The 27104-nt window shown below is 47.6% G+C and overlaps 1 protein-coding gene across 5 annotated transcripts in view; it reads left to right on the forward strand.

Annotated features, from left to right (window-relative positions):
* Grik4 (glutamate receptor, ionotropic, kainate 4) overlaps positions 1-27104 on the forward strand; it is a 368414-nt gene that overhangs the window by 205185 nt on the left and 136125 nt on the right. For all 5 annotated transcript variants that reach the window (XM_013511259.1, XM_013511258.1, XM_013511260.1 and 2 more), the window contains 4 exons: positions 6718-6815; positions 10793-10958; positions 22451-22629; positions 26688-26741. In XM_013511259.1, the coding sequence (XP_013366713.1) occupies positions 6718-6815; positions 10793-10958; positions 22451-22629; positions 26688-26741 (497 nt within the window). The remainder of the gene's footprint in view (positions 1-6717; positions 6816-10792; positions 10959-22450; positions 22630-26687; positions 26742-27104) is intronic.

The following is a 27104-nucleotide window of genomic DNA, read 5'->3' on the forward strand; positions in this document are numbered from 1 at the left end:
GGCAGGAGTCAGATGCACCAGGATTCTATCCATTACTCCAGCAGCACTGTGGGGATGTGCCTTGTGCCTCCAAATTCTCATTGGGAATGATTAAAATCCCCCAAAGTGGGAGGGGCTGGAGTTCTTATCTCATGAAATTGTTGCGAGGATGGAGAGGTGCTTATGACTTAGGGCAGTGCCTGGCGTGGTGCAAGCACTCAGTAGGTTCTCCATGTTCCCATGAGCAGTGGTGGAATATGTACTGCAACGCCTCTCTCTGGGGACATTGCAGGGATTCCAGGTAGTGCATCTACTAGCCGGTCCTTGGCGTGTGGAAAGCCCCTGTAAGTGGCATTGCTTCTCACACAGTAGTTTGCGACCAGGCTGGGACTTGGCACAGCATGTTGTTGGTGAGGGAAGACATAATGGTTTTGAGTCCCCTGATACCTCTAGCAACCCTGAGCAGGCAGGCTTCCTGTGCGGCATCATGGTGGAGAGACCCAACACCCCTCCCTCACATGCTGCTCTCCTTGTCTTGGGGATAGCAAGTCCAACGGATTTAGCCCCCTGTGCTCCCACAGAGAATTCTGAATGGAAGGCGCTCTTGAGGGCTTTGGGAGGAGAGAGGAGCTGAGTTGAGGCATTGTACATCTTGTCTGGAGTGCTTGGAGCTTCCCTGTGAGCTCCATGGCTGGTATAAACAGGCACAAAGAGGGACCTTGTCCTCCTGCTCCTCTTGAGCTTCAGCTCAGCAAAGTGGCTTTGTGTCTTTGAGTTCTCCTAGCTTTTTGCTCTGTGTCTTTGGCAGCCCTGTAAAGCCAGGATTGTTTACTGAGAGCAGCTGAGTGGCCTCATCCACTGCCACCTTGTCAGTAAGGAGGACTTGCCTTCCTCATCCCATCCAGGAAGCCCTTCCCCAGAGGGGGTGGCAATCCCCAACCCTGTGCATCACCTACCTCACAGCCAGCCCCTTCCCTTCCCTGTGCTGCTCTTGTGTGGAAGAGGGATCTATGTGGACTCAGGGGAGGACTCTGTTTCCATGCGTGCTTCCTGTCCGGCCCAAGTTCCTGAGGGAACTTTGAACCCAGACCAGAACTGGCATCTGAAGGGGAAGAAGTCCCTCCACTGGCTTATAACACGCCATCATTGTCTTTTATTCCAGCAGCTGCTCTGACAGTTGCCCCTGACTCCTCTGCCGGCTGGAAAACTTAGTTGCCATGGCAGTGTCACTCATGTCTCCTTATTCTCTCTCTTCCCTGCTCCCCAGGAGGCAGAGGTAAAGCTGTCTCTCTTTCTTGCCGTCCCTCCACCAAATACTCAGAGTCCTCACTCAGATGGCCTTGGCCTCTAGAGTCAGGCTCCCAGGGAGCTCTAGAACAGAGGCCCTTCACAGAATGAAAGACCATGTCGCAGATCCTAGGCCGTCCCCAGGCCATAGCTGCTGCTAAGAGGACCATTCAGTTCCACTGGACTCATTTTGGGTTATTTCATTTCAGTTGTGCAAACATCTGGTGGGCCAGTGGAATTACCAGAGAACTGTAGCCCATGCTCTCAATGTGTTTATGATCCAGAGAAGAAGGTGTACATGCAAACATGTGTGAGAGGAGCTCTGAAGGGCACCCACAGGTCCACAAACCCCTGAGGCCCCATGTGTTTAGAATCTGAAGTTCAGAGACATTGGAAAGATCATGTGGCTCATTATACCGTGTCCTAAATAATATCTCAAACAAGCACGCTTACATTCTTATATTTACACATTGTGCAAATTGGTTATCACTTACCTGAAATGCATAGGACAAGAAGTATGTTTTTAATTTCTGAGGGTTTTAAAAAAATATTTGTATAGGCTTTACTGGTTGAACATTACTAATACAAAAATCTGAACTCCAAAAAGCTCCAAAATCCAAAACATTTTGAGTGTTATATCAGTGCTAAAAAAATTCAGATTTCAGAGCATTTCAGATTTTAGATTTTTGGATTAGATATGCTTAACCAATAAACAGCTATACATCTGTCTATTAGATATTTTGCCACCAAATAAACTTGATGAAAAACACCCTTTTGTAAGAATTCATTTTTAGGAGAAACTTTGCTCTGTTGAGAGCCAACATCATGAGCCTATTTGGGGTAGTAGCTGAGTAGGAAATTAGAGAGTAAAGAAATTTCCCTGTCTTCTCAAGGCAGCTGATTCAGAATAGGAGGTGCCTTCTCACCTAGGGTCAAGGTCTGACCTGGGTGCTAGAGGATCAGTAGGAATTTACTAGGCAGAAATGCAAGACAGGGTCTAGACCATGGTATACTGAGAATACTAAAATGGGCCCCTGCTTAGAGAAATGTTTCAAACTGAATAATATAGAATGAGTCAGATGACCATGGAAGCCAATTATATGGAAATACAGCTAAACTATTTCAATATTGGTATATAAATACCTGTGCTTCTTTATCAACATATTAAACAGGCAAGCCAAACACTAGGTCTCACTACTAGAATAATGCTGAAGTAAAAAGAATATAAGTGACATTTGAAGATATTTACAGCTTTACAATGTGATGGAAAAATTTGTGATTTCCGGTGGCGACAAAGCCACAGGTACTGTTAATGTACTATAGTTTGTTGCCTGCATTCAAGGTGCAAGGACAGTGTACATTTCAGCTGGAGGGTAGAGAAAATAATGATATAAGCCCCCCAGTGCTTATAGAATCCTGACCCTGGGGCCTGCGCAGACCCCAGGCAGCAGGAGAAGTCTAGTCAGAGATAACCACTTGGCAATGGCTCAGCTAGGACGATAGGAAATGCATTCTAGGTGAGCCAGTACAGTGGGAGAAAATGGGGGGAGGGCAGGGTTGTGGGGAGATCAAACCCACTTGGGTCTACTTTATCATAAGATTTTCTTTTTGCTATGACATGGTATTTTTTATACTATATTATAAAAGGAATACGTGCTCATTATTGAAAGTAATGAAAAAAATAAAAGAAGGAAATCACTCAGCATCACAGTGGCCAAGGCAGTCTCTGGGAACATTCCAGGTAATTGCCATTCTCCGCGGGAGGCTGTGGGTGACGAGCTGGTCCCTGAGGCCAGGGCTTGAGTGGCTAAATCTTCACTCTGTTTTTCAGCTTTTCTTTCTTGTTTTTATGTCTGTGAAATGAGGATGACCGTAACAGTACCTATTTCATCACCGTGTTTTTAGAATTAAATAAGTCAATTCCTGTAAAGTGCTTCAAATGGACCATAATTAGCACTCAATAAATGTTGGCTTTAATCGCATCTTCTTCCAATCATTCCTCAGTGCCTCACTGTTTCCTATATTTGCCTAGTTTTAGCCTTCACAAAGATATATGTATAGTTTTATAGCCTGCTTTTTTTATCTTCCTACTATTACATAAATATTTTAATGCTATTATAAACTACTCATAAGCATTTTGGATGCCTAAATAATATTCCATCTGGGCGTATGACCCATGTGCATTTGGTCACATGATCCCTTAGGGTTAGACATTTCATTCATTTCCAGTAGTCCATGGGAGGTGTTGTGCAGTTTTAGTGTGGTTCCATGGCGATTTACTGGCCACATAACTTGGGGTAGAGCCCTAGGCTCTGGAGAGAGGATACCAAGATAAATTAGACAAGCTCTCTGCAGTAGAGGAGCATGCAGATCAGTATTTTAGGATCATAATTTGCCTCCCAGGTTGGAGAAAGGATTGGAGATGGAGAATCCTGGAGAGGGAGTGAGACCCCTTGGTCAAACAGGTGGTGAAGGGAGCTGACCTAACCAATGGAGTGGAGGGGGGCAAGAAGGGGAGGGGTGAGATGGGCAGAATCTTGCCCCTGGCTCAGTAGTGAACGACTATTAGTGAGGAAAGGGGAGGACAGGGTAAGGGTAACCAGGGCTTTAACCTTGAGAACCTCAGGAGAGTGAAGTAGAGTGGCTAAGGGCACAGATTTGGATGCCAGATGGGTCTTCATGGTCAAATCGAGTTCTACCATATATTACTAGTATAAATTTGAACAAGTTACTTAAATTTTCTAAGTCTTGGTTCCCCATAAAGTAGGGGTAAAAATGAACCTTCCTTATAGAAGTATGAATTCAAATTGGATTATGAAAAACAGCAAATAGACTGCAGTGGGAATAGTAAGAAGGATTGTGCACCATGTGAGACGTGGTTCTTAGCACTTGTTTCTATTGACTCATTTTAATCCTCACAACATCCCTATGAGAGAAGTACCTTTAGTGTCTTAGTCTTATAGATGAATAAACAGGCCCAGGGAGGTCTAGTAGCTTCTTGAAATTCTCACAATTAGCAAGGAAGAGTGCTGAGGCTTAAACCTCGGCAGCCCAGCATCCGAGTCCAGCTCTTATTACTGCACCACCCGCACCCATAGTGCCATTGCTCATGCCAGAGGGAACCCCTGTGGCCATACCTGGCAGGCAGGTGGTTGGAACTTAACTTTGTAACCTAACACACAGGTCAGTGTGTAGGGTCCCTTGGGCAGAGATGAGGCAAAAGTGAGATCACCCAGGAGGGTGAGGACTAGGTAAAACCTGAATTTAGCAGGTAGGAGAAGGAAGAAGAGTCAGGAAAGAAAAATATGATCAGGGAATTGGATGAGTGTCAGGACGGCATGGTGTTGTGAAATTTAAAAGAACAATGCAATCAGCAACATCAAAAGCTGTAGGAAGAGAGTTGGATGAGCACCAGTAACAGGTCATGGTGACCTTGGACAGAGCAGATGCAGTGGAGCAAGGTGGTCAAGGAGACTGGAGCTGTAAGGGGCTGAGTGTAGCTGAGTGAAGGAGGGATGCAGGGAGCTATGTAGACAAAAATAATGTGTGAGAGGCTGGAATGAACCTGGTACAGGTCAGGAGGCTTGAACCCAAATGCTGGCTCTGACCTTGAGTAGTTGTGTGGCCTAAGAGAGGCACTTGATATTTCTCGGGTATTATTTGCTTATTAATAAAATCAGGAGGGATGTAATAGGGGTACTGTTGCAGGGCTGTGATGGGGTACAGAATTAAAAGACAATAAACAGTTAAACTTGCTGCTACGGTGGGGTCGCTCCTGTGGAAACAGCTTGCACTTTGCAGACCTTCTCTGGAGGTAAGGCCTGGTCATCATCACCTCTGCCCTGGGGATGATTCTGATGCTTAGCACTGATGAGACCCCTGTGATGCCCTTTGCCCGCAGCCTCTCAATCAGTTGAGATTTAGGATGTGGTGGGTTCCTGCCCATGCCACAAGACCTCACAAATCTGTAGTTCATATGGTAAACTGCAATTCTGGGATTTGAACTCTGGTATTGGCATCTGTCTTGCTACCTGTGCCCTAATGAGGTGATCACTTGGCTGTGCAGGTCGATGATTAAGACTGTCACTTGGGGAAAATATCAGGTCGCAGGTGTGACTTGGCAGTTGCTTCCCAATCCACACATTGCTTACATGCAGTTTCCTGGCCTGGGAAATGGTTCTGCCTGACTCCTAAGGTGAACCCAGGGGAAAGTGTATGGAGTTACACTTTGCATTTTGCAGACATAGATGGCATGGTGTGCAGTTGGGAACCTTGTATATTCTGAACAGCAGCGCCTTGGCTCTAGGTCCACATGCCTGTGCAGAGAATGAGCTCATGTTCTCTCTCCGACTGTTTCTTCCTTTCTCTCCCATCTTTATTTTCAGCCTCTAGCATTTAAAAATCTTAGATTCTTTCCTCCTTTTCTGACCACATGTCCCATCCATTCAGCAAATGTGGACTGGCTCCTATTGTGTAGAAAACATTGTACCCCAAGGAAATAAGAAGCAGCACTTTGGAGATAAATGTGGCTCTCTTCTTTACTGAAAAGGGTTTGAAATCTACTAAAACTAAGCAACAAGCAGACACACTTACAAGTGTTTTAGAATAAAGGTACAAACTGAGGTCCTTGGGAGCGCCACACAGGGCAAATTCCACCTTAGAACCCAGGAGGTCTGAGAAGGTGCATGTCAGGTGATCCTTGACAGGTGAGTGTACAGAGTAGAGGAGGGAAGGGCACCTTCCCAGCTGAGAAGGGGCAAGATCATGGGCACGTGGTTGTCTCTAACACACCCAGAGAATGGATGTTGCAGGCTCTGGGTAAGGCAAACAAGGGCTTTTGTAGCTGCAACCTCTCTCTGCTGCTTATCCTTTACCTTCTGCCTCTCTTTCTTCTCTCTCTCCTGCTTTTGACTTTAATCCTGCCTTCCTCCTCTCTATCTGCATCATGCTCGCCACCTTTGTCCCTGCCTGCCTGGCTTTCTTACTCTCAATTATCTTTATACTTGGAGGCGGTAAGAGATTGAAGGCTGGGCAGCTGCTCTGGGAGCTGCGCCCTCCCTCACCCCTGCAGCAAGCATGTCTGGGCTGCTCCACCCCACTGTACATCAGGCTGAGTAGGAAGCAGCTTCCTCCACTAGCCTCTGTCCTTTGGTGACAGCCCAGACGATTTACGCACCCTATTGGCTGTGGCCGTATGTTGTCATAACCTGGGTCGTTTCCTCATTTAATACTGTCCATAAACTCCAATAAAACTGTCCCAAAGCCCAGTATTCCAGGGGGAGAAGGGCAGACACTGGGTTTGGAGGGGCTGGAAGGGGTGAGGGTGGGGAGGAAGTGAGGCACAGCAGATGAAAAAGAAGTCAAGGTCACAGGGCCCAGGCAGGGCTGCTGGCCTAAGCCCCCACCTTATGCATACCTTGTTTCTTTTCCTGCCCTTGCTGCTGGCTGCAGTGTGTCAGATCCTCCCCAAGGGAGTAGTTGCTGTCCTGGGACCATCATCCAGCCCTGCCTCCAGTTCCATCATCAGTAACATCTGTGGGGAGAAAGAGGTGAGTACTGGGCCAGGTTGGAAGGATACGTATTCCGCAGGTGGAGCCCAAGGACATCGTGGGTTCTTAAGGGCTGGAAGGGCCTGTTGAGGCTGCTGTCTTGGTGTCGCTAATGATATCAATACAAATAAGAAGTGGCCCTTGGCTGAGTTCTGGCTTTGCTTCAGGTTACATGGAGAGAGGGGCCTTGGGAGATGTTGACAACTAGTTTTGTAAGCTGAGCTCATCAGTCTTAGGGTCCATGGTTGTGCCTCCAGGGGCCTCTTGGTGGTGGCAGGGAGGGGGGTTGAGGGGGGACAAGAGGGCAGAGGTCTGAGCCTCAGGTTTCAGTCCGTATAGGCAGCTCTGTGATGATCTGCTCATACATTGGGATTCTGGGTTTGGAGGAAGGTATTGGTACATTTTATGCAAAAGTAAAGTTTGAAAGCCTGTTTTGTAAGTTTGCAAGAAGAGATTTTATTTTGCTTTTTTCTTCATTTGCTGATTCTAGCACGTATTCTTCCAGGTAGGAGGTTATTCCGCAGGTGTGACCTCTGACTGGAGTCTCTCTAATCCCAAAATATGGAGGCCATTTCTTCTATCTAGTTCAATTCAGTGACAAAATACAGGGGCAAGTTTCAGAGCAATAGTCACTGACCTCTCTCCCTGCCTTCTTCCCTGGAAAAGAAGTTGGAACTTGCTAGTCTTTCCTGTAATCCATCAGTCCTTCTTCTGTTGCTGTGTCCCTGGGAGACCGTGGTCAAGTGGCCCCTTGGTCCATCTGTGCCCCAGGAGCATTTTAGTCAGGTCTGTACAGGGCGGAGGAAGCTTGGTGGTTAAAATATGTGAGGTCCAGAGCTCAGGAGGGGCCGGGGAAGAGCATGGGAAAGAAGCATCACCTTGCATCCGCTTAGAGGACTGAAGACTCAGAAGCTCTACTTTTAGGAGGGTCTGGCTCCTGGAAATAGAGGAGAAACCCACTGGCAGACAGGCCAACCCATCCTCAGCAAGCTGCCCCTGCAGAGGCAGGGACCTGCAGACTGGCTTCTGCCAACCCCATGTCCTCTTGGAAGCTACCCCTTGATGCCCCAACCCTCTCGTGCAATCACGAGAAGCCTTGGTGAGTCCCTGTGGCTTCAGGCAGAGAATTTATCCTCCCTCTTTCATGAGCCTACTGTCAGAATTGGTATCTGCATATTCTAGTGCTTTGCGGCCCTGACCCGAGGTTGGTTCTGCCCCACTCCATAGGGTGAGTCCTCGGAGCTTTCTTGCCAGGGGCCAGGTCCATTACTGAGTGCAACTCTTAAGCTTTATAGGCTCCCAAGCAGTTTCTGTCCCACCCTAGTCCCTTCCAGCACCTCCCAGGCCTAGGCCCAGGACATGAACCTTTATGCTTAATTTATCCTTCTTTGTCAGGCCCCAAGGTCCACCTTATGTCTGTGGTATGCCATTACTGCAGCAGTGGCTCTGATCTTCACCAAGTCGCCAAGACTTTAGCTCCCCATTTTTTCTCCTCTGTCCCTCCCCCACTGCATTGTCTTATTGATCCCTTATTGTTTTCCCTATCAAACCCACTCTAAAATGGCCCCCTCTTGGGATTCAGTAGCTGTTTCATCTCAGCCAGATCTCTCACCCCTGCCTGTTTGGCATTTCAGGACACGGACTGAGCCCCCAGTTTGCAGTGTCACCCCATTCTGCTATGCTTGCCCCTGTACCCTAGACCAGCCAGCCAGCCCACCCAGGAAGCAGGCAGATGGTTGCCCCTCCCTTATCTAGTCATGTTCCTTCCAGAGCAACTCTTCCTCTCGTTCAAATTATGCATTTCTGTTAATATTTTATGAGGTTGAACTGCCTTACACTGATCCCCCAGCTCCAGGGAAGAGCAATGGAGTTCTCACCAAGGAGTCCATCCTTTAAATGCTCGTAATGTCTCTCTGCAGCCCTTGTGGCTGGCTGCTTTCTGCCTCACCACTCCCCCTACACACCTCCATGATGACATCCTGGGATGCATTTAAAATTGCAAATCGATTATGGATTAATCTTTGTCCAAAAGGGAGGATGGGCAGAAGGGGACTGACCTATCCCTGCCTGGGCTGGCAAAACAGCTAACTTCCTCCCTAACAGCTTTCCCAACGGCCCAGTGCTGGAGACTCTCCACTAGCATCCCTTTCAGGGAGCCCCTCCACCCTCCCTTGCATATCCAGCTCCCAGAACTTTATAGGAACTCTTGTTTTGGGGGAGAAAGTGGAAGGAAAGGAGGAAAGGCATTGCCAAGCACTTAGTACACGTTAGGTTCCAGGCTAGTATATCCTTCACACATGGGATCTCATTGTATCTGCCCAAAGCTCTAAGAAGCATCAGTGGTTTTCTTCACCCTAGTGAAGTATAGACAGGCTAGGTGGTTTACCCTGAAAGTAAATCCCAAGCCTGTAGACTTCAAAAGCTACATGTCCTTTGCTTTCCTAAAGGTCACGTCCTCCAACTCCTGGCTGGTTCTTAGGAATCTTCAAGGGCTCCCACTTTTGGGGTACTAATGGGCAGGGTTCTCTGAGATTAGCTGCTGATGGCATCCAGAAAGGGAGAACCATGGTCAGAGGTGCTCAGATGTCTAAATCAGTTCGCACCTGCCTCTGCCTAGCCTCACCCTCTATCTTGCCCTTTCATAGCCTCATTTTAGATGGAATGTATGGGATGCGGATGCAAGCAAAAAGAAATATCCCTGATCAACTTCACTCTTTAGAGTCATTATTCAAAACATGCCAGGTTCTCCTCAATTCTGCACTTTATAGTTCCTGCTGAAAAAAGTATGGTTGCACTCTCTCTGTGGTTCAAGGGTTAATCCTAGTTGAATTCAATAATTTTCTTCCTGGTTTTTGCTAAATCTTTACTGTCTTCCAATCTTGACTTTAAAAGAGCTCTGGTCTCTGACTGGCTTCACCCCAAAATTTAAAAGGATAAATAACTAGAATCCTACAGAAACTATCACAGCATCTTCCCAGGCTCCTGGCAGCATAACGTCTAGGCCAGGCCAGACAAAGAAAACTTCTGTAATCATTTCTGAATAATCTATTCTAGAAGCCAAGTAACTCACCACCAGGAGGTTCTTCTTGCCATCTACCTTCAATCTTACGTAGTTTAACATCAGTAAAAAATCAGGCTCAGGCTTAGCTTTTTCCTGGCTGAGTGCTTGGCTGGTATTTTGAGAGTGGCAGAATAAAATCAAGGTGGATAGCAGCTTATTACATTTTAACTTTCCTATTACCTACCAAATAGCCTAAGCCACCAATAAAGCAGCCCTGGCAGCCTGTTAATGTCTCTTCCCCAGAGAAGAGAGGCAGAAGGCAGAGTAGCACCTCTTGGAAACGTCAGTAAATAGAGGCCGAGGGAAGCTGACATTGCCATAATGCAGCTGGAGCAGGTGTTTATTTACCTGGCTCCATCAGCAGTGCTCTAGATGGCTTCTCCTGCTGCATTGCTTCCCTCCCCACAGGCAGGTCTGCGATGGTTCCCCCACACACACATCCACTGGCATGCCACACTCCTGGCATTCACCCAGGAGCTTTGCTGGGAGCTGGTTTACACACCTGTTGCCTTTGTTGGGCTAAGGGGCTCCCCTTTTGGTCCCCAGGGTAGTGTTTTCCTCTTCCTGCCATCTCTACCTGATTTATGAACTACAAGTAGAACAGTATAAGGAGAATGCCTTTAAGGGCCATTCGTCTCTTTGCCTAGCACCAGCCACTTCCTCTGAGAATAAACACCTATTTTTTTTGCCTTTTCAGCGCTACAGACCTGGCGCTGAGATCCACATTACATTCACACTGGTCTCTGGCCAAAAAGGCGTCCCATCCTGGCTCTTGTCACAGACATCGCTATGTCTTCCTTCCACGGACCAGGTGCTGTCGGTCCTGCACCCTCCACAGCCTGGGTCCCCCACTGTGCTCCTTTTACTTCTCACTCATTTGGATCCTCTTATTGCCCATTTTTGTTCCTTCTGCTAGGTGCCTCATTTCAAAGTGGCCCCAGAGGAGTTTGTCAAGTTCCAGTTCCAGAGATTCACAACCTTGAACCTGCACCCCAGCAACACAGACATCAGCGTGGCTGTGGCTGGAATCCTGAACTTCTTCAACTGCACCACCGCCTGCCTCATCTGTGCCAAAGCAGAATGTAAGTCTCCCCAAGCCACTCCACCCCAGACAGGATGGCTTTGCTGATTTCCACTGGCTCCCTGTGCCCCTGACTGGAGCCACACCAGGAGGATGAGGTCTCCCTTAGATCATGGAGCTGGTGACCAGCAGGTTCAAGCATTGCCATGTGTCCTTGGGTGTTTGTCCGTGTGTGTGTGTGCATGTGTGTTTGTGTGTGAGTGTGTGTGTGTTTGTGTGTGAGTGTTTGTGTTTGTGGGGTGTGTGTGTGTGTGTGTGTGTGAGTGTATATGTTTGTGTTTGGTGTGTGTGTGTGTGTGTGTGTAAGAGTGAAGGATAGAAAATGCATGGCCCAGCAGCACCCTTTACTAGGACTCCCTGGGTGCCAGCAGAACAGAAAGGAAGTAGGTTACAAGGAAACTGGCCAACTGCCAAAAACATTTTGCATCTGTAAACTCAATTCTCGTGTTTCCAGCCTCATTGTTAGAGAGAGGAGAGAGACAGAGAGAGAGAGAGAGAGACAGAGAGAGAGAATCAAATTGAATGCATTTGTACTTGATAGGTTAAAGAGCTTCTTCCCCTGGAGAGCAGGTTTTGCTGATGGAACAAGGTTCAAGGTCAACTCTTGATAAAGCATTTTTTGCAAATACATGGTTTAGAAACGCATTTTCTCTTACTCTCAATTTGTGACATGAGTTTTGTGTTTATGAGATTTAGCTAATTTCAGCCAGCACCTTCCAGCAAGCCCGTGCGTCTGTGTGCTCCCTGTGGCAGCCGCACAGCCACACACAGTCAGCAACTGCTGGCCGCTGCCTGGCACACACAGGGGACCAGAGCCTGAACCTGGCCTCTGTGCTTACACAGGTCTTAACCTGCAGGTCTTCCTGGGCTGCACTGGCAGTGTCTTCCGTCTGGGCTCTCTTCTGTAACTTCTCAGAACCATCTGTATTTTTACGTACTCCCTCCATCCAGAGATCCCAACAGCATTCAAGGCAAACGTCCTCCTCCCTGTTGTGGGTCGAGCCATCTGCATTACCAGGCCTTTGCACCTGCTTGCATACTTGCACCCATTCGTTCCTTCAACACAGTTTTGCTGAATATTTACTCTGTGCTACCCAAGTAGCAAAGTAACAGAATCTCAATTCCATATGGTTTATATTTACCTTACTTAATTTTTTGCAACCATTCAGTGTTTTTGGAGGTTCGGGAATTCCTTGACTGATAGCTGAGGAAGCTGAGACTCAGAGGTAAAGTGACTTTCCCAAGGTCACACAATTTCAGCAGCAGGGCCCGAATCAGATACAGACCTTCTCACTACAAGCCCAGCACTCATTCCAGAACCCTATAGTGGCTACAGAGATGTTTTGCCATCAATATGAGGTAGTGGTGAATAGTCTGTGCCAGCTGTCAAATGTGCACGGTGGAAACTCAAGAAAGAGAGGTACCTGAGCGCAGGGATGCCAGGAAAGGCTTTGGGACCAGGACAGGGCTTCAGGGGGTTTTGAAGGATGAAAAAGATTCAGATAAATAGAGAAGAGAGAGCATGTAAGTGAGGAAAGCAGGAAGCCTCATGCCTCGCCTAGGAAGGAGGTGGCTAAAGCGTAGAGTAGGTATTAAAGTTGGAAAGAGGCTGGGGAAGGGAGCAGAGAACCTTGAGTAGCAGGTGAGGCAGCGTGGACTTCAGCCAGTATCAACATAGGGAGTTGAAGGTCTTTCCCCTGAGTAATGTCCTCAGAGGAAAGGCCAATCTAATCATGGGTGTGCCTTGGGGAAAGACTGCTTTGGGATCCATTAAAAAGGATTGGCAAACTGGAACTAGATCCAAGGACCTAGGGGCTCAGAGAACTTGGAGAAAGAAAGTTGGCTACAACCCTTTTTCAATACCCAGGTCTTAAAAGAGGCCAGAAAGTTGGGCATGAGTAAAAACATGCCAACCCCTCCCTTAGTCCATCAGTGGGCATTTATTAGGCATCTCTTATGTGTTGGGTACCATGTTATTCTCTATGAGACAGCAGAGAAGAATAACATAGTCTTGTCCACACCTATAATTCCAGATACTCAGAAGACTGAGACAGGAAGAGTGTCAGTTTGAGGCCGGCCTGGGCAATTTAGTGACCTTTGAGACCCTGTCTCAAACTATAAATTTTTTAAAAGAGCTTGGGATGTAACTCAGTAGTAGAGCACTTGCTTGGCATATGGGAGGCCCTGATCCTCATTAGAAAGAAAGAAAAGAAAGAAAAGAAAGAAAAGAAAGAAAAGAAAGAAAAGAAAGAAAAGAAAGAGAAAGAAAGAAAGAAAGAAAGAAAGAAAGAAAGAAAGAAAGAAAGAAAGAAAGAAAGAAAGAGAAAGAACAGCCTCATTGGAGAATAAGCAGGGCCTATGGACGGCAATGAAGACAGTAAAATGACAATCTGAGCTTACAGGGAGTGTGGTGCACTGCAGTGTCAGGCAGCAGTTGCAGGGAGGGGCTTTGGCAGGAGCTCAGCAAACAGAGTCTAACCCCTTCATTTACAAATGAGGAAACTGAGGCCAAGAGAATAGTGTGACATGCCTAGGGTCCCATAACTAATATGGTAGAGGCGGAAGTTGAACCCAGATTACCTGGATCACAACCCAATATACCGTCACCATTACGCAAGTGTTTCTCAAACTGGATTCCTCTAGATCTATATTGACCAGTGCAGAAGCCCCAAGCCACTTACAATCATTTAAATTTAAATCTGAATTCATTAAAATGAAATAAAAATTTTAAAATTCAATTCCTCAGTCTCAGTAGCCACACTTCAAGTGCTCGGCAGCCAGTGTGGCTGGTGACCACCATAGCAGCCAGATAGATACACAATATTCCCATCACCGCAGAAAGCGCTATTGGCCTACACTGCCTTGATGATGAGGATGAGTGGTTTATGGACAGAGTTTCCTGTGCACACACACACAAAAAAAACCCACAAAGACAAAGACAAAGCAAAAGCTTGGATAACCCTGCATTCTTTTCCCCCTTGTGGAGAGATAATACACAATAACCTGAACTCCTTGAGATGTCCTCTGGCCAAAATAACTATTTACTTTATCATCTTCCAAATAGGTTTGACCATGAGGCCCAAAAGGTTGCTGAGAAAAGTCCGTAGGATGCTAGGGTTTTACGGAACACAGCTAGGAAATGCTACATTCTTCCCCGAGTGTGGCATCTGATACCCATGAACAGTATAACAGAATCCAGGGTTCTCCACATGAACTTCTTGCCACCAGCCCACACAGGCCTGAACTGGCCCATGCCATGTACCATGAACGAAGCAGGGGTATGAACAGGGGGTGGGAAGTAACGAGTGATGGGTACAAAGGCTGAGCTCTGTTTTCTCTGCTTTAGCCCTTACGGACCTTTGGGAAATTAATCGCTCCATTTGTTAAATGTGTGATATGCACTGAAGACTTTGTTAGATACTGTTGCTTCCCAGCCCAGGACTGCTTCTACTAGAGCTAGGACATTCCCTGATATTCACAACAGCTCCTTGTGGAGGCAAAATACCTTTACTTATGTTTCTCATTTTACCTCCTCCTCCTGAATCATGCAAGTGCTAAGAACACAGTCTCAGGGCAGCTAAGGAACTTCAGCTACTGGGGTCAGACTCTCCCTCAGATCTTCTGACTCTCTAGTTGGGCTTCCTCCTCCTGCAGCACCCCCACCACACATCCATACAGACACCTCAGGTTAGTGACTTGAGGGAGGGTGGGCCCTACCTGGCAGGGACAGCATCCTTCGAAGGGCAGAGGTCTCTCTAGAGCAGTGTGTCTTTGAGGTCCCTGGAGCAGAGGTACAGGCTAGCTGAGCACAGAGAAGGGCCTGGAAGAGAGGAGGATTTCCACGCTACCACCCAGGGGCCTCGGCAGCCACACTGAGCTGCTCTGCTCACAGAGCTGCCTACGACAGTGCTGCGGACTCTAGTCCCACCCGGTGGGGCCAGGAGATGGAAGGTGGGGCACAGCGGGGAACTTCAAGGGCAAAGAAGATTAAAAATCTAATCAAAGGGTGAGGGAATGAGGGACAGAAAGGAAATGTGGCTCAGAGCTCAGGCAGAGACACTCCTCCATCTCCCTTATTAATGCAGGGCTGAGCAGAATTAGGAACAGGAATCTAATTCTATTTTTCAGCCATTGAAATCACCCATAATGGAGATGATTCCATGGGGAATCGTGCTACTTTTTCTCCTTCTAAAAAGTAGATTTTTTTAATAAGCAAGTTTTGGACCACGTAGAGCTATATTGTGGATTATATTATTTTCCTTTCATGAGAAAAAAAAATCAGAGTACCTGCAAGTGTCCATTTCTAACTGGACCGGGAGAGGAGGTGGGGCAAATGGCCCCGGGGTAGCCTTCCTGGTCCTCCCCGTGGGGCCCAAGGAGCTGGCTGTTTGGAGGGCTTCCCATGGTGGCTACTGGGACCCTTAGGTCGGTTCACCCTTCCAGCCATGAACCTACTTGTTATGATCCCCAGAATGGACCCAGAGAGCAGTGTGTCATGCTGTGTGCTTCCCTACCGTCTTTGTTCATGGCTCAAAAAAATTTTTTTAAATATTTGCTTTGGTGTTTTTATGTATTTTAAGTCCTTTTTGTGGCCTTACGTGCCCATGTCTTGTGCCACTTACATCAAGGGAAAGTGACTCTTCTCTCTAGCCTTAGTTGTATAGGCTGTAAAATGGGGATAATGCTCTCGCTCTCCCAGGATGGCTGAGGGGACTGAATAGATGACATCTCTGAGTGGACAACATGGTGTCCACGATAAGAAAAAGATTTGGATCCCTTTCAAATGAGGCCTGCCAGGACCTGGAGCAAGAGTAAACCAAAGGTCTGACCCTGTCCTCCCATGGTTATTCTGTTCACTAAACATGGTCCATGTGTTGGAGAGGAGCAGATTTGGTCAAGAGGCAGTTCCCACCCCAGGGAGGAAGTATTTCCCCAAGAGAAAGAGTCAGGATGGCTTGGTATAAAAAGATCCGATGTCTGGAGCCAAACCAAGCTGCTCCACCAGGTAGGAGCTGTGGTAGTGTAGAGTAGGTCCCCTGTGTCTCTGAGCCTTCATTTTGTCCTGTGTAACACAGAGATGATTATACATGTTGGAGTAATTGGGTGAGAAAGTAACTGAGCCCCAGAACATGACGCAAATTTAATTACTATTATTTCATCTGACAGTCCTGGGTGAGGCAGGAGTGGAGAATGAGGTTGTAGGGAACCATGCCCAAGACCCTATGGGAGAGTAACTGAGGCAGTAGTGGGCCTTCCTCAGGTCGCCCATGAGAGGCTCTGTGGGAGGCCTTTGCTCATAATGATAACAAATTAACCATGCACCTGTGTGCTGATGAGTGGAAGGTGGCAGTCCCCCCCATTATTGAACACTTAGCATGTGCTAAGCCCCATGCTGAGAGTTTTTTTTATATTATCTCATTAAAATGTTAAAGTCTCCAGTCCTGGGTTCTATTTCTAACATTATAAAAATATTAATTTTTTTATTTTAAAGGGAAAAGAATGAAAACAGATTAACAAACAGACATAAACCAAACATACCCAAACAATAGAAGCAATACAGAATTTCAGATAAGGTGATAGGAAATTAACAGGGGTTGCTATATTACATATTGTTTGTTTGTTTGTTTGTTTGTTTGTTTTGGTTTTGGTTTTTCTCCGGTACCGGGAACCGAACTCACGACCTTGCGCTTGCCAGGCAGGCGCTTTGCCGCTGAGCTAAATCCCCAGCTCCCACATATTGTTATCTTCAATAAATTTTGTAATTTAAACTCATATAGCTCATAACTTCATGAGAACCATGTAAGATGGGCTCTATTAACGTTCTCCCTATCTGCTTGAAGAACAAAGAGATCAAAAAATTCATGGCTCCATCTCTTCCTGGCCTTCTGAGTCCCCATGAACAAGACAGAAGTGAGGGCTATCTTTCCTGTGTTAGGGGAGGACCAAGACCTTCTACTCCGAGTGGTGAAGTAGGAGGCCAGGCCTTAGAGTCAAACCCTGGGTCCTCTAACTCTCTGACCTCTGACCTCTAACCTCTAACCAGTCCTCTAACTCTCTGACCTCAGGCCCAGAGTCTGTCCTGCCCCACTGATCTGTCTTCACTCCAGAATGATGCTCATACCTCCCTTCTAGGGTAGTGGCGAGCACTAGCGCACCTCTGCCCATGGGGTGCCGAGGAAGTGCTGGAGGATAGTCCCACAGCAGAGGCCTGCTGTCTGACCTGGAAACACTCACCCTGAAATTAGGAGGCCAGATCCCTCCTAGCCCAAGCTTGTGTCAAAAGAAGAGATGGCCTTAGTGGGGCTCAGTCAGCCTCTTTCCCTCAGTCCATCCGCTGCCCTGCTGCCCCCGCACCTGTCCCAGCGCCAAGCCAAGAGTGAGATGGGACAAGACTGGGAAGCCGGGAAATACACTGTTCCAGCACCTGAACTTCTGTGACATGATACCTGGAGCCCTCATCCTTACCTGTCAGAATGAGCTTGTGGAGGAGGTCTGACAACCACGCTTGGGAGCCTCCAAGTGTGGCGGGGGGAGGGATGAGCACTCTCCAGGCTGAGGCCCAGGGCACCACATTAGACTCATATTGTCTCATGAAACCCTCACTGCCCTCCTCTCAAATGAGTTGGACATCAGCTGCCTCGCTGATTGTTTAAAGGTGCTGCCCCTCCTGGGAATCAAGAGCATTTTCTAGAGCCAGTACCCTGCACCAAGGGAATCAGGCCGTAGACAGAGAAGGCAGTCTGTTGAAAGAGAAGTTTATTTTTATTTTTTAAACGGGTCCCGTGCATCCCCTGGAGACCCAACCCTTAGGTATTTGTGTCCCTGACCTGTAGCCCTGTCCAGCTCTGGCTGAGCTTTGCATGGACGAGCCAGCCCCCTCTGGCTCCTCCCGGGCCCCTGCCTTCCATTTCCAGAAGGCTGCCTCCTGCTTCCTCCCAGAACAGCCGGCCTACTGGGCCTCTCATCGATCCATCCTGCTGCATCCTGAGCGAGACTAATCGTTTCCCCAGGTCCTCTCAGCCTCAGCCTTGGCAGGAGACCTGCTGCTGAACCTGAGTCCCACAGGAGAGGAGGGTTTTGGTGGGGGGTGCTGGAAGAATGGAGATTTTTAACCCCTGGTGGCCCCTGCCCCTGGTAAGCGCCTTAGTTCCGTTAAACAGAGATGAGGAGAATGACAGTTGGAAAAGGTCAAACTGCACTGAGATCCCTTATATTCTTAATATAGCTAAACAACACTCTCTCTTCTGCAAATCCCTTCCTGTGTCTTCAATTAAAAAACATCCTCTTCTAATTCACAGAATTAGAGAATCTCTGGGCTGGAAAGACATCAGTGTTTTTCTAATTCAACTTTCCACCCAACGGTTTAATTTCCTCTACAACAATCCTCAAGAGGGACTTCAGTCTCTACTTGACTACCTCCAGTGATGGGGACCTCACTACTTCATGCGCAGTCCACTGCATCTTTAACAGCTCAAACAGAAGGTCTTTTTCAATGCTGAGGTGAAGTCTGTTTCCGGTGACTCCCATCCACTCATTGTTCCTGGCTTTTGTCCTGGAGGCTGCCAACGACAAGTCTGCCTTAGGACTGTTCTTCCCATGGTTCCTCAGCCAGTGTCCCTTCCTTCAGCTCTCCCCTAGTGACAAGGTGACAGCCCTCGCCCGGCACGGCTGCTCCCCTGGTTGATTAGGATGCAGAGCCTTTTTAATCCTTCACAGTTTGTAGTTCAGTGCAGGCCAAGCAAGCACTGTGCACCTTGCCTGTATGAAGGATATGCAGAGATATTCAAAACTGAAAGAATTCATGGACCAATCACACACATAAATAATACATACAAAGGTCTACAAATGGTCCTCAATTTATTTTGGTTTGGCTTAGTTTTTCCATTTCACCATGGTGCGAGAACAATGCACATTCAATAGACACCAGACGTGGAGTTTTGCGTTTGGATCTTTTCCGTGGCTAGCAATATGCAGTCTCATACTCTCCTGTGACACTGAGCAGTGGTAGCAAGTCACAGCCCCCAGACAGTCACACAGTCATTAGGAGAATCAGCCCATACTCTCTGGTGTGCTGGGATGTGCAGTAGGTTAGGTGTGTTGAGTGCATTTTCAGTTTACGGTATTTTCAGCCTACAATAGGTTTCTCAGGACATAACCCTATTGTAAGTTGAGAAGCATCTCCATGTTATCAAATATTTTATATGGTTTATAGCCAAGGGCTGTATTTGGGGGGGATGGATAATAAATCCTGTAAGAGTTAGAGAAGTGAGCTGTGGGTAAAGATTGGAGAAGGGAGAGATGTTTCCAGGGAGGAGATGGGGTTGGGAGTGAATGGGAAACAGGATTTGTTGAGCCCCTTCTGGGTGACAGGTGCCCTTAACACCCCTTAACACCCCTTCAATCTCCCGGCAGTGTAGTAGTTCAGATTTCACAGACATAAACACAAAAGTGCTGTGTTGCCACAATACCTGCCTGGCAATGCTGGAGTTGCATTCATGTCCTGATATTGTGCTTTTTCTTTGTTGTATAAGAAAAGAGGTTGGGGAAAAGGCTGGCTCTCTGATAGGTGGTTCTGGGTGGGCCGCACACCTCCCCCAGGACTGGCTGCTGATCTCTCCTACTCTGCCTCTTTGAACAGCAGGGTGCTAGATGGGATGGAGGACTACACTGTTCTTGTTTAAAGGGCAACAGAGCACCCCAAGGAGGTAGCAGGCTGGGGTTGATTAGAGCACAGTCTCCAGGATATCAGATGTGTGGGGCAGCTCCCTTTTCGTGGAAGTGCATCACACCCTCAAGTTTTTAAGGAATAAAGGGTCCCTGGGATGCTTTCATCAGTCATCACCATGCTGAGCATAATCTTGCTGTCCTCCCATGGGCTTGCTTGAATAGTCCCACTGAATTTCATTGCCAGTTTGAAGAATCCCAGGGGTTTTGGCCTCTTTCCCAGCTAGGGTCCAAAGATTCTCCATACTGCACACCAGGACTCATGGGGTTCACCGCATCACCCCTCTCTTGTTTACTCCCTCCAGGTATGCTGCTGCTTCAACCCCAGCATGCCCAGGAGATGGCAGAGGCCCCAGGAGCACTGCCTCTGTGGCCTCCCCTGGATTCTGGTGTCTTTTGAGTCAGACCCTTTGACCTTTGTCCAAGCAGGAGTTGCTTTTGACATCATCTCTGAGGAAGGTGCAGTGAATACGCTACTTAATATAGGCCAAAGGAGACTGAACATATCAGGCTGCCAGAGAAAATAGGAATATGATTTGAACTTTGCTGTGAATTTAGCTGTGTATCCAAGGACTCCAAGCTCCTGAGGGCAGGAACTGAATCCGGCCCATCTGCTCTGTCCACTGCTTGGCTTTGCGTTCAGGACGGGTCAGTGAGTGAGTGTGGCTGAGCAGACAGTGGAGAAGGCTGCCTCTCTACGCCTGCCCATGAGCTCCTTGGAAGATAAGTAAATACAGGACCAATGACATGCAGACAGCCTGAACCAGTTCCCAGCATGTTTCCCACAGTCTTGGGGTTCTCACCCTCATATATCAACTTCACAGATGAAAAATGGAGCCTCAGAGTGTTAGATGGTCTCTCAAGATTATGTAGCCTGTGAGGGCTGACTCTGAGCATGAATCCAGACCTTCTGGTTCAGGGTTGAGAAGTGCCCGAGGCATCAGGGCCACTATAGATGGGGTCCTTTGGGGAGGGGCTGTAGGGGCAAAGACAGAGGTGAGGATTGCAAGTCTCTGCAGAGATATTGCCTAGAACAGAGGAAAGGCCAACTCCATCTCCTGGCTCACACAGCATGACTCTTTGTGCAACCTCTGTAAAGAACAGGCCCACCTGGGGCTTCTTTCCTCCCTGCCACAGCTGCCAGCTGCCTGGAAAGCTTTCTCAAAACAGTGCAGGAAGGTCAGTGTTCCTTCCTGTCACCCCATGATAGGCTCTTCCTCTCCAACGCTGGTCCTTCTTCTTGTTAAAACAAAACACAAGAACAGCAAAAGCCACCAAACACAAAGTTTCCTTCCCTAAGTCCCCAGATGTGTCATTGGGCCTCTCCAGTCACTAAGCCTGTTGCCCCCTGCTCAGTTTGTCCTAAGAGACAAGATAGTCTCCTGGAAAGAGAGTGGGATGGAGATCAGAAAGTGTGAGTTCTGGCCCCAGCTGTGTCCTTGTGTCTCTGTGTGGCCGGGAAAGTCATTTCATCTCTGTAACCTGAGAAGGCAGGTGGATGTTCTTCAATGTCCCCTCTCGATCATCTTTTGATCCTTGAGAATCAGAAGGATGGAGACACCTTCAAATTGGGGATTTTACTAGCCAGTGTGGAAATTGGCAGCCTGGGAACCTTTGAATGGTTGGAAATTAGCCTTTGTTCCACAATCCACAGCATGTATGGTGAGTGACTCACCTCCCCAGCTCCTATCAGCCTCCTACTTCTGGGGCCTTTAGTATTTAGAGGACCACTGCAAAGATTTACATGAGATAGGGCATGTAAAAATTTTAGCGCATTAGCTGGAACATAACAAGTGTTTGATAAATGTTACTCATGTCATTGCTTTGGGAGGAAATGCCTACCACCCTCCTTCTATCAGAGTTGAGGCTGCTGCTTTCCTGGAAGGTGACCCTTCAGACACATGCACACACGCACGCACACACTCTCCCTAGCCTGCCTTTCCACAACCAAGGTCACATGAAGACCCTCTCCTCTCAGTGGCATCATTCAGGGCCCACTCCTCCCACCGCAGCTTCCAGGCAGCAAGTAACCAGGGGTGGAGGAGGGGAGGGAGAGAATGCATGGCATTAGTGCACAGTCTCGTTTTCACTGTGTGAGTCTTGCCTGCTGGAGTGTAGCTGAAAACCTGTTCTTTTATGATCATAATAATACCTTCTCTTAATGCAGCCATGAAGCTCTGAGGAGTTCAGAGGTTCACTAGACCTGTTTTCTGAGCTTTGGGATCTTGAGGAACCTCCTCCCTCACCTCTAAAATGAAAACAAAGGCTTTTCTAGAGACTTACTGGACATTTTTGTGGGTTTACTAGGTGCCTGAGTTCTTTGCATGCTGCCTTACTTAATGTTCACACCTCCCTGAGAGCTACTGCTGTTAAAGCTCTTACTGAGATGGGGAAACCAAGGCAACATGCAAGGGTCAGGGAAGTAGGGAAAGGAACCTGGACCTGGTGGTCTCTGAACCCAGTTCTTTGCCACTGGGTGCACTGTGGTGACTGTCTTGCCTCACGAGGGAAACTTCAAGCTCTTCTTTAAAAGGGAGCTCCCCAGTGACTCAGGGAGAGGATAAGACATTTTGAGCTTTCTTCTTAGTGTAGATGGGGTAACTGAAATCCCAGGGAGCCGGGAAACCTGCTCAGATTATGTTATGGCTCCTCAGCACTGTCTGAGACCCCAGTACCAGCCCCAGCACCTGTGCATCCTTTTTGGTTCCAGGGTCTGTTGAGGCAACACTGTGGACCCTCAGGCACTTCCTCCTGTCTCTCTTTCTCCAGGCCTTTTAAACCTAGAGAAGCTGCTGCGGCAATTCCTGATCTCCAAGGACACACTCTCTGTCAGGATGCTGGATGACACCCGGGACCCCACCCCACTCCTCAAAGAGATCCGGGACGACAAGACAGCCACCATCATCATCCATGCGAACGCCTCCATGTCCCACACCATTCTGCTGAAGGTGGGACCCAACTGCAGGGGGTGGGGTGTGCTGGCGGGTGCAGAGCATCTTCTCTCCCACCCGCCTTGCCTCAAGCATCTCTGAACCAGGTCTGTCCTCAACCCTGAGCAGGATTTGACCCTGACCAACCTCTCCCTGTGTTTCCTGGTGGAGCTTACTTGCTCCATGCCACAGAAGTAGCTGCATATATTGGCAGCCAGGATACTCACACCAGTGTGTGTTTCTGTCAGCCTTGTCTTTAATCCAGATGCTGTGTTCAGCAGTTTACAAAGCACTTCTTTGTCATTTCCTGAAATAGTGCTCTCAGTGATGATGAGAGGTAGGTATGCTGTCTGCATCCTACAGACAAACAAACCGAGGCTCTGGGAAATGAGCAGATTTGTCCAAGCCCAGCCCTGTGAGAAGTGGAGCCTGTGTAGCTCTCCACCGGCAAGCCAGGCAAATTCTCCAGTGCTCCAGAGACAAAGCAGGCACAGCCTGGAGTCAGGACATAGACACTTCCAAACTAGAATGCTCAGCAAAGCCTGGCAAGGGGTAGGGAGTTGAGAGGGTTGTGGGGGTAGTGCTGGCTGCACTCTGGACAAACCCCTGGAAACAGCTGGGAAGTGGGTAAGTTGCTCAGCTGGGCTGGAGCCTGGGCTAGATTTGCCACCCCAGAGAGAGCAAGCTCTGCTTCTAGGCTCTTCCCCAGCTCCTCAGCAGCTCCCTCAACCTCTCAGGCACATTGGCTTCTTCTATTGCCATTTTAATTGCACATTTAAACACAACCTGCCATCATCCACTGGGGGAGGAAGGCTCCTAGTTAGCCTCTGCCAAGCTGTAAGGAGCCTGGTAGACACTTGGGTGATTGTCTTTTCCTCAGCCTCCCTTTCTCCTTCCTTCCCATCTTCCCCTTCTCTGCTAGTTTTTGTCTGAGAATTAATAAGTGACCTGGATGAGTTCTTCTCAGTGTAGAGAGCCATCCCTTCAGCCTGTTGCTATAGTAATTTCCATTGCACAAAAGCCACGACTGTCTTCATGTATACTCAACTCAGTCACACCCAGCTCTCCCCACACACACCTCAGAGGCATCGTTTTTTCTCTTTTCATCCTTTTTCTCTGTATTCTCTTATGTCTATCATCAGTGGAGTTATTAAGGATGGAAAAGTTGCTCTAGGTTTCAAGGGCTGAGTGTCATCCTTGGGCGAGGTGGGGAATAGGGAGAGAATTTCAGCTTAGTAGATGTAGGTAAGTCCCTTCCCCCTTGCAGAAAATGGCCAGAGTTTACCTGAACAGCCCCTGGGTGGGAGCCTTGGGCATCAGCTCTTTTCACAGGATTATTCCATGATTCCCATACGAAGTTGGGCTCCCCTACTGCAGTAACGTGACCAGTTAGTTATTGCAATTTTTGAAGTTTCTACTTTCAAAGGCTCATGGAAGAAAATAAATATCATTCACAATCCCATCACCCAGAGTTTCCCACTCTTAAATTTTGATGTCTAGCCTTTGTGCTTTAGACATCTCTTCCCCAAAATTACCACCCCACACAAACTTCTCTGCAAATTGCCTTTTTTCCTTCACTTAATTATCTGCCATGCATTTTCTCCCAGCCATTTAATATTTTTCTGCAAATATTTTAATGGCTGCATCATTTTCTATCATATAGATGTCCCATAATTTATTTAACCAACCCTTTTATTGTTGGAGAAACAGGTTGTTTCCAATCTTTTGCTGTAATAAATAGTGCCGAGATGCACATCTTTGTACATAAATCTTTATGCGGATTCATGAATATTTCCTTGGTGTAAATTTCTAGAAGTAGAATTCCGGGTTAAAGGTATGCATACTTGTAAGGATTTGGGGATGATTTGCCAGATTGCCTTTTAGAAGTCAGACACAGTTTACACTCACAGCAGCAGGTTATAGGTTTCTTACTGCACCCTTGCCAATACTGAGAATTTCTGTTAAGAATGCTTTATGGATTTGTTCTTGTTTCTTTTTCTTTTCTTCTTTTGTTTTTCTGCAGCTCTGCTTGGAAGGGAACTCTGCCTGTAATGACCCTCACTAACAGACAGTTCTGCTGGGTGCCCTATGGCCATCTTTCCTGAGCCCCCTCTCTGCTCCCAGCTTCTGAGTCTTTGGAGCTAAACTGATCAATGAGCTGCAAGACTTTAGCAAAGCCGCATTTCTTTATTCCTGTCTGATGTCCTAGTGGCCCCAGGCAGGCAGATCTGCACACTCCTCAGGCGTCCCTGGGGCTCCATTTTTCTCCCTCTGGGGGTTCCTGGGGGCTTTGGGGCCTCCACAAGGTTGGACTCAGTGTATGAAACTGTGAGTGTGCAGGCTCTCCAGGGGCTCTGGGAGCCTCTGTGTGCACGTAGGCGCAAGCCCCTTAGCTTGGCAGCGCTCTGCCATCTCTTGATTTCAGGAGGATTTATGGAGTAATCCCCTACTTTATTGAGCGGCTGTTCCTGCAACGAACTCCATGTTTACCCTGAATTCAGGTTTTTAAAACCAAGAATCTCTTGTCTTTTATCTTTAGGACAGCAGATTTCACAAAATGGATTTTAACCATTGTGGCCCCTCCCACCCCAGCCCACCCTTGCATCAGTGGGCTCTCATGGGTCGAGGCAGTGTGAGAGGCAGCTGCCTTCTCTATGGACAATGTGAGTGTGTGGGGCATGGAGGACGAGTGTCTTTGTCTTGTGAGTAGAGGAGGAGTGTAGCTTTGCTTAGCAGAAGAAGGAGCCTTACCACAGAGGCTTTGGCCTCTGGGTGATCTTGTCCTTGTCACTAAGCCCTTCTGCACTTCAGCTGCCCATCGGGATACAGTGATAGAATCCCTAGTCTGTTTCTCAAGGAGGCTAGAAGGGATCCTAGAAGAGTGCTCACAAAGTTGTTTGAGTTCCTTGGGAGATAAACTCTATGTAAGAGGAAATGCAGTCATCCCTGGTCTTGTCTCTCCATCGACCTCAACAGTCATGACAAGAATGCTCTCCCAGTGGCCTGGAGCTGCTGGATATATTATGAAAATCTAACCAACTGTCAGACAGGATGAGGGCCCTGGAGAGAGCGGGCTCATTATTTACCTGATCTACTTGTCGGTTCTGTAGCACTTGTCACACTCAAAGCCAGGCACACTGACAAGGAAGGTTGGTCAGGGGTATTTATGATAGGTACAGAGATCAGACAAAAGGGAGCCTGTTCAAAAGCCACAGTTCTCAACCGTGTTCCTGTGCTGTGATCACGGGTGAAGCATGTCACAGGCAACTTGCTCTTCGTTACAAGTGAACGACCAAAGTTTGCAAATGATTCACTTGTTTCCTATATTACTGCAAATGCAGAATGAATCTCACTTGCATCCCCACGACTAGAGTTCACTTGGGCATTGCCTATAGCTGACAGACTCTTTTATCTGTGCCAAGTCTCTAAGGAGGTGTGTGTGTGTGCAGTTCCGCTGACACCATAGTCCTCAAGGAGAATATAGCGTGGTTAAAAGCACAGAGATTAAACTGCTGGCTTTTATTTCATCTTTTTCCAGTGTGAGTCATGTGACCTTGTGTGACTTAGCCTGTTGTCCTGTCCATTTCCTTGGCTGGAACATGGGAGTGGAGGAAGAATAATAGGGTCTACTTCATATGGTTAATTCATGTAGAATGCTTTATAGAGCCTGGCACACACTGCACAGTGGGTAAATGCCAGCCATTGATATTGTTTGTTAACAGTTGTGGAAATAATTAAGTCTCTTTTCTTATTTACTTCATTTCTCTTGAAGCCATCTTGGTTCCCATAATATCCATTATACCCATGAGACTGTGTTGTGCACGAGAACATGAGCTACTGTGAGTGTCCTTGCAGGGGTAGGGAGTAGAGGGGAGGCAGAAGCACCTGCTCTAGAGATCAGTGTTTCTGAGCTCCATCCTCCAAGATCAAGGGTAGTATAAGACTTAACAAAGATGTCCTACTCTGCCTGGTGCTGCAGGTGGTGGCCCAGAGAAACTGGAGCCCCTTGGAGCACTCACTGCTCTTCTGCTGCCAGTGAGTTTTTGTTATCTAATCTCCTTCTCTTTGCTTTGCAGGCAGCTGAACTAGGGATGGTGTCAGCCTATTACACATACATCTTCACTAATCTGGTAAGACATTTTCATAGCTTGCTTCCTTGGTGTATAGAGTATTGTCAGTGGTCAGGTTTAATGGATTGTGATGGGATGCAGCCCAGAAGATAGGATATGGGCAAATAGAGGCAGAGGAGCAGAAACCAACCAAGAACCAGGCATTCTACAAACATATGAATCCATGAGCCCACTGGGATTCACATCCCAGCTATTGCAAGCCTTGAAGGAATGGAAATTTGGGCATTCTAATGTTTCCATTCAAATGCCACTAGCTATGTAGCATGGACTCTTCTGGACAGTAGAATGATGAGTGAACCTCCTCAGTAGCTCCATTAGTGACTTGGAGTCTGGTCTCTAACTCACCAACCCCCGACCCATGGT

The sequence above is a fragment of the Chinchilla lanigera genome, unplaced genomic scaffold, assembly GCF_000276665.1.
Source record: "Chinchilla lanigera isolate Chin_1 unplaced genomic scaffold, ChiLan1.0 scaffold00011, whole genome shotgun sequence".
NCBI lineage: Eukaryota > Metazoa > Chordata > Mammalia > Rodentia > Chinchillidae > Chinchilla > Chinchilla lanigera.